The sequence below is a fragment of the Ictalurus punctatus genome, chromosome 13 (assembly GCF_001660625.3).
Source record: "Ictalurus punctatus breed USDA103 chromosome 13, Coco_2.0, whole genome shotgun sequence".
NCBI classification, from domain to species: Eukaryota; Metazoa; Chordata; class Actinopteri; order Siluriformes; family Ictaluridae; genus Ictalurus; species Ictalurus punctatus.
Genome location: NC_030428.2, coordinates 27,373,496 through 27,385,000, shown reverse-complemented (window position 1 = coordinate 27,385,000; position 11,505 = coordinate 27,373,496). Strand labels below are relative to the sequence as shown.

At 44.7% G+C, this 11,505-nt stretch overlaps 1 protein-coding gene across 7 annotated transcripts in view; it reads left to right on the top strand.

Annotated features, from left to right (window-relative positions):
- ablim2 (actin binding LIM protein family, member 2) overlaps positions 1 to 11,505 on the top strand; it is a 105,820-nt gene that overhangs the window by 74,639 nt on the left and 19,676 nt on the right. For 4 of the 7 annotated variants that reach the window (XM_047159201.2, XM_047159202.2, XM_047159203.2 and 1 more), the window contains one exon: position 1. This exon is cut by the window's left edge and continues 117 nt beyond it. In XM_047159201.2, the coding sequence (XP_047015157.1) occupies position 1 (1 nt within the window). Of the gene's footprint in view, positions 2 to 1,751; positions 1,962 to 2,188; positions 2,261 to 7,562; positions 7,665 to 11,505 lie in introns of all 7 variants that reach the window. The other 3 variants (XM_053685207.1, XM_017483565.3, XM_017483571.3) reach the window with 3 other exon arrangements.

Genomic DNA, 11,505 nt, shown 5'->3' with positions numbered 1-11,505 from the left:
GGTACGTCTTCATTTCCGTAGTGCTAAAATACCGTTTTTATGACCTTTACCCGTGTATACGAACCTCACTGTGAATTTTACAGATATTTTGTATGGATTATTTTAATATCTGACGGTCGCAAAAAAAAAATACAAGGCTACCTTCACATTCATGACCCGATTCTACAAACAATGATCAGTACGTTCATTCAGGTAACTCAAGGCTGTTTCTTTTTCTTTGGCATTGTAGCCGCAACTCTTTCGACCGCTACTCGGTTTCGGTCGATTTAATGATATTTTCCCAAATATCCCCAAGTCAATCATCAATTTCCCCATCCTTCCACTGAATGTAGTCACCGCACTCGCTGTCCTCCATCGTCGACGCCAATGACGCCGGTGATGACGACGATATGCTCGTTAAAGCATGTTAGGTAATCAGATCTGGGGTCATATATGTATCAGATACAGGGTCATATATGTGTCAGATCCGGGGTCATATATGTATCAGATCCAGGGTCATATATGTATCAGATCCGGGGTCATATACGTGTCAGATCCGGGGTCATATACGTGTCAGATCCGGGGTCATATATGTATCAGATCCGGGGTCATATACATGTCAGATCCGGGGTCATATATGTATCAGATCCGGGGTCATATACGTGTCAGATCTGGGGTCATATATGTATCAGATCCAGGGTCATATATGTATCAGATCCGGGGTCATATACATGTCAGATCCAGGGTCATATATGTATCAGATCCGGGGTCATATACATGTCAGATCCGGGGTCATATATGTATCAGATCCGGGGTCATATACATGTCAGATCCGGGGTCATATACATGTCAGATCCGGGGTCATATATGTATCAGATCCGGGGTCATATACATGTCAGATCTGGGGTCATATATGTATCAGATCCAGGGATACATTTGTATTAGATCCGGGGTCATATATGTATCAGATCCAGGGTCATATATGTATCAGATCCGGGGTCATATACATGTCAGATCCGGGGTCATATATGTATCAGATCCGGGGTCATATACGTATCAGATCCGGGGTCATATATGTATCAGATCCGGGGTCATATACATGTCAGATCCGGGGTCATATATGTATCAGATCCGGGGTCATATACGTATCAGATCCGGGGTCATATACATGTCAGATCCGGGGTCATATATGTATCAGATCCGGGGTCATATACATGTCAGATCTGGGGTCATATACGTGTCAGATCCGGGGTCATATACGTATCAGATCCGGGGTCATATATGTATCAGATCCAGGGTCATATATGTATCAGATCCGGGGTCATATACATGTCAGATCCGGGGTCATATACATGTCAGATCCGGGGTCATATACGTGTCAGATCCGGGGTCATATACGTGTCAGATCCGGGGTCATATATGTATCAGATCCGGGGTCATATATGTATCAGATCCGGGGTCATATATGTGTCAGATCCGGGGTCATATATGTATCAGATCCAGGGTCATATATGTGTCAGATCCGGGGTCATATATGTATCAGATCCGGGGTCATATATGTATCAGATCCGGGGTCATATATGGAAGTGGCTCAGGTCTGATTTGAAGAGATTTTTTTGTGTGTGTGTGAACACAGATCACATTAAGGCAGAATACAATTTGTGTCACATGTGAACGTAGCCCAAGTACACATCATTTCCCTTATTTTTAAACCACACTGACTTTATTTTACTGCCCTTCTACTCCTGGCTGGTGTTGGACTCCTTGTTCAGAACAATATGAGAGCAGTAGGTACACCCTACCACCAGGGAATTCCAACGTGTTACCCGCGGGCCGATATTCTGGCCAGGGGACACCCAGAGACTCGTCTTCACTGCCCTTGTACTGCAATAGTTGTGGTAGAAGTACCCCACAGAGTCTTTCTCTGAACCCCACCACCCTGGCCATGCTCCAACAGCACAACTACATCCCATACTTCAGAGGTACACGGCTCGGCCTCGTGTGCTCGCTAAAACCCGACTAATATCACGGTCATGCATGGAACCACATATGCTCTCACGTCTGAACACTAATGAGTGTGAAATGTCACTGCTCTATTTGTTTAAGGGATAGATATCTTCTTTTGTTTCAATAAAACACACACACACACACACACACACACTGAGATATGAAACTACTTCCTTGTCCTTCGCCCGCCTTCCCTAAACAGGAACTGAGACAGAATTCAAACAAGAAAAAACTAAACCTAGGACAGACCTGCAGCTCAATTTGCCTCCTTACGGTAAAGCCCTGGACTTTTCATTATCTCTAATGTGTGTAATCCAGTCCTGTGGGATTGTACTGTAGGTGTACCCCAGGGTTCACTCCGTGGACCGTTTGGTTTGTTTCTGCTTGTTGTTTTTGTGTCTCAGACCTGCCAACCTTTACTCTTTTTGTGTAGGAGCTCCACATTTTAACATTGGAGTACACCGATATGACTTCTCACCAACAAATAAAACGAGCGCTCGCACTAGACTAGACTAGACTAGACTAGACTGTACATTCATACGCACGCGGATGCTGGAAACCACGCGGATCCACGCGGAAAAAGTTCCGCATTTTGGTCAACTCCGACCTACGAATTGGTATCAATTTGTGACGATGTGTGACCGATAGAAGATCGACACGTCACGCCGTGACCTCTTGGGAAAATCCAAGATTTAGGAAGCACCGATTATAGCGGCGTCGCACCATCCCGTTTCATACCGTACAACACAGCTGTAAACGAATATAAAATCAACACCCAAAGAGAAGTTGCCTGGATTGCGGTGTCGCTCCTTACAGGAACAGATCGTATGTTTTAACATTGGTGTGCGATGTCACATCCGGTCGCCGCCCGTATCCGCAGCGGTCTCCGCGTGCTGAAAGTCTAGCGTGACCGCCGCGTAAGTCATCTTGACAATGATCGATTGATTGATGATTGAAAATTTCGTATCTGTTTGGAACGTTCCGATATGAATCGATATTCCCCCGGAAGCCCCGCCCCCTTTGACCAATCTCATATTTGTAGTGTGTTGCCGTCGCATCTCGATTTCCACGCTTGAAAGATGCACTCATGGGGCAGCTCGTAACGCGAGACAAGTATCGACTTCGCGTCGGTCAGCTCGACGGATGAGGAACGGTACATTTTAATGGTAACGATGATTAGAAACTCGTTTCGCTCTCTTACATCTGTCTCTGTAGGTGTTTTCAAGCTTTATGATCGAGCTTTACTGTTAACGAGTCATGACTGACATGGTTTTGTTTGTTTGTCTTTACTCAAGAGAAGTAAACAAGTTCTTTTTCCTCATTACTCCTCTTCGCGGTTGGCAGATCTGGTGTGTGTACGGACTGTATATTTTAACGTCATGCACTGTCGTGTTGCATGGAACTGTTGCCTGTGTGTGTGTGTGTGTGTGTGTGTGTGTGTGTGTGTGTGTGTGAGTGTGTGTCGCCGCTATACTGTAACGACCGCACTAGAATGATCTGGAACATTACAATCCGTATCGTACCGCAGTCTGAACACGTATCCTTGTGCGAGTGTGTTGTTTGTGCTCGACGGTGTTGTGCGATGTTGCACCTGATGTGCGAAGGTAACTCCTTGCGATTTGTCTTGTGTTGTGGGTTTGGCCTGTTTTTGTCTAATCTCTAATCTCTAATGTTTAATCTCGTGATTCAAAGGAATACCAGCTCAGACTCGAGGCTCTTTGCCAGTTAGGGAATACAGAGGTTTCTCTCATCTGAAGCACGGTTGTGTACAGATCTGGGAAAGGGATTACTCAGGATTCTCAACCACCCGAGGGGGAAAATGAAGGTCTCATAGTGAAGGAATCATAATTTGGGGTCTGGGTTCCATTTGGCTTGATTCTGGGTTTAACCGTGTCTTAAGTGAGCGACGTGTTCTGGGTTTTTAAAAAATTTTTTAGACCATTTATTGTGTGTGGAGCTGCATACGTTAACTCGACAGTTCAGCTGTTCTCACCACAAACACTCAGTACGTTTACACGGACCGCAGTAATCTAATTATCGACCTTGCTCTGAATAAGACGTATAATATTCTGATGAAGGTGTTTACATGAGGCGCTTTTAGAACACTCCTTTCATGCTCCTGTGCTACGTGTTATAGAACGTAGATGTATTAACGTCACACGTCATTACGTCCCCGCGTCACGCCGTCCGACGTCCCTCCAGAATTTCACGTATCGACGTACAGTTTGTCTTCGTTATGGGACCGTATACAGTTTTGGGTGTTTTTATTTTAAATTTTTCAAAAGCTTTGAGTGCAGTTAATTATTAGTCGTGCTGTACGTGCAGATAGACGACTGCTTGAAGACGTGGGCTGCGTCCCAAACCGCGTACTTACCGTCTATATAGTAGCCGAGATACGTGTATTTCTCCTACTATACAGCAGGTAAGGACGCGGTTTGGGACGCAGCCGTGCTCTCTCGTTTGGCGTCAAACGGTCGAGCGCCGCCGTGTGTGATCGTGTCCTGTCGCACAATGCGGTGAAACTCTCACACGACGTTAATAGTGTGATTAAGGTGTGTACACGTCTGTAACGCACGTCCATAACGCGACTAAAACAGGAATACTCCACACGTCTTAATTCCATCTGTGTTTACTCCGAGTGTGACTTTAATCAGATTAAGGTTGTCAGTAATCTGTGTTTACATGCTGGTTTCTTAATCAGAGTATCGTCTCAATCGGGTCCGTATCGGATTAGCGTCGTCCGTGTAAAGGTACCGAGTGTCTTCGGAGCGCTGTAGATTTTGTAGGATTTATTAGTCTGAAGCATGCACATACGGTCAGGGGAAATAAACACTCAGGCACTTCCCGTATATCCGCTTCAAATTTTTTACGCACATACTGACCTCTTCTGACTTTGAACATGGAAACATGACCCAAAAACGTTTGTGCTCGTACGCATAAACAAAGAAAACTGATAGGGAGGAGCATTCAAACACCACGAATGACCAAACTCATCGTTGGCATTTGTAGATTTGGTATGAAGTAATGAGCTTTTTGTAAACACCGTGGTTCGATTGAGGTCCGTTCTTCTTGGCAGATCGTCTTTAGATCCCCGAGGATTCCTCCGAGGAACTCACGATTTCAAAACCCTCCAGACTTTTACACTGGGATGATTCGAGTCAGGAACGTGGCTAGACCTTGCGAGGCCTTCTCGAGTTATTTTGGGTGTATCGTCCAGTGCCGTGTGCAGAGAAGCAGCCCCAGGTCTCGACGCTCCCACCACCGTGCTTCACTGTGCTTATGCGGTTCTTGCGATTCCTTCTTTCTTCGAAAACGACAAGTCTGAATTATTGCCAGAGAGTCGCATTTTCATCACTGGTCTGAGCGCGTGGCGTGAAATCTCGTCCAGGGACGATCCGTTTGTGGTTCCGCGAACTTTCCCTCCCGCGTCTTTATCGAATCAGTTGTACCGACAGGGATGTTTAAGGACCGTGTTATGGTATTTGTAGCTTTTTTAAATTCGAGTGTTGTGTAATAATGTCGTCTTTGAGAACTTTAAGAAGCTCCTTCGGCTTCACCCCGATTGCTAGTGTGAAGGGACAAGTCAGAAGACATCAGACGGGACTGAATACTTATTTCCCCTCACCGTAGGCCGTTGCATGAAGGACACGTTAGCTGTATCCGCGATGTCTTTTACGTTTACCTTAATCGTGGAATCGTAATGCGGTCCGAGTTTGTTCTCCACGCTGAACGCAGGGTCTGTCTCGGGATTGTGACGACTTCTCCAGATGTGTGGAGGAGTTTCTTATCGATATCGACCTGCATTTTACTAACCGCATTCTCTATCTGGTGCATGTGTGTGGAGTGGAACAGTGTTTATTAGCACAGTGTACACTTTCAGTGTGTGTGTGTGAGAGAGAGAGAGAGCGAGAGAGAGAGAGCCAACACTTTACAGTCAAGTTCCACATGCTTTCACGAACAGTCCACGCCCCTCTCTCTCCTTTCTTCTCCTTCCTTTCTCTGTCTTTCTTGTTCTCTCTCGCTCCTTTCTTCAAGTGTTTTCCTCATGACCTCATGACCCGGCCTGCTAACGACGCGGTGCGTTCTCTGCGGTCTCGTGGGTATCGTAAGGGTTCACTCTCGGACCGATCGAACATGTGCCAACTCAGAATCTGCGTTCTAATTAAAATCGTCTCGTGGCTTGAAAGCGAATCGAAACGGTTCTTTGTTATTCCACTAGGGAGAAAAACACAGCAATAAACCCGGTGCTATAAACTCGGGCTACGGACGTAAACGTGTCAATGACGAGAGATTCTTCATTAGAAAACTAAAAGACGTCTCCGTATGAACTCGGACGACACGAACGCATTAACGAGGAGCTGTCGACGCGTCCACTACGGAGGGTTGGTCAAATTTATGTCAAATGAAGTTACATTTTTAATGATTATTTTTATCATTTTATTATTATTATTATTATTATTTTAATAATGATGTATTATTGTAAGCTAATAGCTGTTAGCATGTGAGAGTCAGGCGGTGAAGGCGGTTGTAGTTGCGGGTACTAAATTGATGAAGTAGACAAATCTAAAATAGTAGATATTTATCGTGCGTGTGTGTGTGTGTGTGTGTGTGTGTGTGTGTGTGTGTGTGTGTGTGCAATTGAGTTGAAATGAAGGCTGTTAGTGAGCCAGCCAAATTTGGAAGTCGTGGTGCATTCTGGGAACTGGAGTTCGTCACCGATTCTGACGTAGAGCCAGTCGGGTCCATAAGTATTTGGACAGCGACACGGTTTTCTTTTCTTTTCTTTCTTTTTTTTCCCCCTCTGTACACCGTTACAATGGATTTGAAACGAAGCAGTCAAGAAGGGGTTGAAGTGTAGACTCTCAGCTTTAATTCGAGGCGTTTAACAAAACATACCGCGTTAATACCGTTTAGGAATCCATAATATTTTGTTGTTTTTTTTTACAGAGTCCCTCCATTTTCGCAGGCTCAAAAGTAATGGGACACTCTGACGTGATCCTAAAGATCGGGGTCGTTTTTAATACATCAGACGCACCGGAGCAGAGTTTCCTCCCTTGTGAGATGCTCAATCAGACGTCCTGACCGATTTCGTTTCAAATCAAATCCATCGTGGTGGATTTGGAAAAATCGTGTCGCTGTCCACATACTTATGGACCCGGCTGTATGACAGTTCAATGTAAATCGCAGCGTTAGCCAGCTAGTTCGTTAGCTAGCCAGGCCAAAGCCGTTCATGAAGCCGGCTTTCGTAAAAAAAAAAAAAAAAAAAAAAAAAGGCGTTTGAAAACGAGAACGTGAAAACGTGACCGCACGCGAAACCAGACGAAGGTTGCGAGTCGATCTCAGGGTATTATTTAAGTCAAATCGTTCGGGTCGGAAGGGGTTCAGACGAGTTTGACACTCGTGCTCTAAACCGTGATACACAGCAGTGTGTTCCCGCACTTAGCTTTAGCTGCTCGGCTCATGAGGCGTGACTGTGATAATGATGTAAGAAGCAACACAGCGTAACTCTGCTCTCTCACATCCCGTCCCCAATCCCCTCTGTGTGTTTGTCTGCCCTCACCTTTCCCCCCCTGGAGGCAGTGAAAGTGGTCGTAGCACCCCGAGCATCTCCACCTACTCTGATGGCAAATCTCCGTCCTCTACATACGTGGCTGCACCTAAGCATTTCCACATCCCAGGTAGGCCTGCCTCTCTCCTGCACTCTCACACAGCACTGCCTTATGACCGATCACTCAAACGCGTAAACGACGGTGTTATTCAGTACATAGTGTTTGTATCAGGTTTTGCGTTACACCCCGTACAAGTGAGTAATTTATACACTTAAGGAACTAGCAGCAGATATATTTCTGATCCTCAACACGACTAGATTGTTTATTATGACTATGATTTTTACGCCACTAATAAAATACGCAGCGGAAGGTCGTGAGTTCAGATCCCCTCCCCCGCCCTTGAGCAAGACGCTTAACCCTTAACTGCTCAGATGTATAAATGAGATAAATGTAAGTCGCTCCGGATAAGGCCGTCCGCCAAATGCTGTAAATGTAAACGGGTTAGTTTACTATAAGATCTCGTTTCTATAGTAACAGCTCATTCACAGGGACTCGCACTGTACGGTGGACGCTCGACGTAAACCAGGTGGCATTTATTTAACGCTTATGGAAGGAGTCTCCGGTGTCAGTGCCGTAACAGTAATACGTAAAGCCGTAACTTTCAGTTCTGGGTTTTGTTTTTTTCCCCCCGTAACACGACGAGCTGAGAGAGACTGGTGATGTTTAGTAGTACCGTAGCTACTACCGTATAACGTACCCGAGGACAGGAACTGACTTGTTTCTTGGACGTCCCATGAGATTACACATTACGTAACTGTAAACGGATAAAAAAAAAATGTGTGTTGTTCTTTAAAGGTAATAAATTGCTGTGGTGTAAGAGGAAGGAAACTTTGGAACGTGCTGTTGTAGGAAATGAAGCATTATTTAGGATGTGCGTGTCATCTCACCACCCCAGACCGGATGGTTTTCCTGTTTCAGTAATGACACAGAGCGTGATATTCCTCACCAACGACTGCGAGAATGAATACGCAGCTATGCAAAGAGATGGTTAAAGATTGTAATAGAAACGTTTTAGTAATAACAGTTGAAGAGGATTGTCGGATTGTTTCTAGAAAATGGGGGGGGAAAAAAATCATTCATTCTTGACAAAGAGAATCTCCTTTATTTATTTATTTATTTATTTATTTATTTATTTATTTATTTATTTAAGAGCTAATTTGTAAACATGATAAACTGGCTTGCCGTGAGCTACGAGGTCGTCAAACGACGGTATCCCTTTGCGTAGACACCGTCATTATTTCAACTTTTTTTTTTTTTTTTTTTTTTTTTAAAGATAGCGTTTAATTGCCTTATAATAAAACACACGCGTAATATATTTATCCTAATGTATTTATATCTGTAATAAATCAATAAGTACAGTCTTGTACCCTTGCCTTTTTCTTTTTTCCTGTTTTTCTTCATGATTTGATATATTCATGTTCATTTCCTGCTCGGATTCATCTCATAGCTGTTTGCTGTGGTTCGGTTTTGACGCTTTGAACCGCTTTGATGTGTTTTCTGAAAGGTCTTTGGAGATCTCGAATGAGACTCACTCCATCCCGAACGAAAGAGACGCTGTATATATTCAGCTGCCATCCTAATAAGTGTCTCGGGAAGTCCGAAATATGCCGCCCGTGTATATACGGGACGACGGTGGATTTAAAAAGTATACACACCCCGTTGCTAAAAAAGAAAAAAAAAAGAAAGAGTGACGTATCAAAAATGAAACCGAGATCAACCACGTCAGAACATTTTCCACCTTTTATGTGATCTACGGCAGCAACCGATATAATTCAAGTGAAAAACTATTAGAACCGTTTAAGGAGGAATAACTTATGGGGGTTCCCCCCCCCTCCCGCCCCCACACACATCCTTTGATAGTGGGTCATGTGACTGTACTCAGAATGAACCGATCACGTTCAAACTAATTAATTATATGTAACTATCAAACAGCTGTCGTTAACGAACCGTAAATAAAGATCAACAGCTTCTGTACGATTTTCCTCATGGTCCTCAAAGAGCTTACAAAGCATAGGAGTATAGGAGGTTAAAAGGTACTGATCAGGAAAAGGGGTACAAAAACGCCACGGAACGCCACGAACGCCGTCATCACCAAGTGGAGGAAATGGAGCACCACGCCGACTTCGCCGAGAACACGGCGTCCCTAAATTATGCAAAACAGTACGAGAGAAGGACTCGGCAGGGACGCTGCCGGGAGACCTACAGCAACGGGAAGATCCGAGTCCAGGTCAACGAGCTGCATCGGATTTCTACGACGCGTTCTTGTATTCTTCACATGTCTGGGCGATGTGGTATGGTGGCTAAATCGAAGCCCTGTCTCACGATATCCGAACTCAACTAAATCACCCCAAACCATGTGGACAGTGTGTTATGATCTGATGAGGCGTAAAAACATCACCCTGAGAACACTATACTCACAGTGAAGCACGGTGCTGGCAGCATCATGCTATGCGTCTGCTTCTCTTCAGCCGGGACTGGCGCGCTAGTCAACATGGAGAGAGTTTCACCTTCCAGCACGATAACCATTCAATTCAAGCCAACAAACGGACGTCTTCGGGAGAGGAGCCTGGATCTAAATCCTTTTGACGACCCGTGGAATGGCATTTCCGTTAGCAGGAGTGGAATAAAACCGCTCGGGTGAAGATGCGCTCACTCGGTCGACTCTTACCCGGAAACCCCGAGTGAGGAATTACATGCGGAAAGACGCTTGAACGATGTATTAGTATTATAAGGGGTGTGCATACTTATGCAACCAGGTTGCGCAAGCCTCCAAAACATTTCTATTTGTTTTCCACTGTTTGCTTGCTGTGTCATATTAAAGTGGTAAAAGATCTGTCCCGATCGATCTTGGGTTTATATCTCCGTTCAGACTGGAACTGGACCGCGTGCTGCGTCGGAGCGTTTTCGCAGACATCTCACGAGAAGAACCGCGCTCGTAAGCCGCGTTTGAAGTCCGAGTCGTCAGCCGTTAGCCGAGCTGTAATATATTTCACATTTATGGTTGTATTTACCGCTCGGAGCCAGAGCGGAGGCGTATTATTCACAAGCACGCAACTGTCACTGTCAGTCAGGAATCAGTAAAAACCGACCATCGGGTTTACGTCTTTTTGTTCTGTTGTACTTTTTTTCCCCCTGTTTTTATAGTGTGCATTGTTTCCAGTGCTGGCAAAGGCTGAAACAGCTCTTAGAAGAAGAAAAAAACGAAGAAAAAAAAACAAAAAAAAAAACAAGTGTTGCATGTGTTGTGTTAAAAACGAATCTTTTTTTTTTTTTTTTCCTGAAAAGCGCTCCAGTTAATTTATGGCAGTTGTTTGGAATCAGTCGGGCTTAGAGTAAAGAGGGGTTATGATGAAATGGACCAGAGAGACCAACATGCGGTGTCGATTATTAAAGACGTAAACAATAGTGCCATTTCGGTTACTTCATTTATCCTCGTCTTGTGCCGAGTTTTAGGGATTTTACGCTTCGTTGTTTATACATTAATGCTTATTTGAATCAAATCGCGGTCTCATTCAGCAGACCGGGTTTGATTAGAACAGTCGGCGTTGTCTTAAAGGAATACGTCACCCAACCATCCATCCGGGACGTTTTACTTTTCCTTTAAACGCCGTCGATCGGCCCTGACACGTTGGGTAGCTGGCTTAACCGCTAGCTATAGGCGTCTCTTCGTTATTATCAACGTCGAAAACACGAACTCTGTTGAATTCTGGATTCGGACCGCCCGGTAGGTGTTGCTTCATTTTTCCAGAACTGCAGCTGAGAATTGGTGTTAAATGCGCTTCCTGTTCAAGTCCGTCGCAACCTTATTATCTTTCCTGTAGCGCGTTATATACGTAGGCGTCTTTGAATGTAAAAAGTCTGCAAAGTTTCAAAAATCAAAGCGCACGACAGTCGTGGTTATCGACTCTTA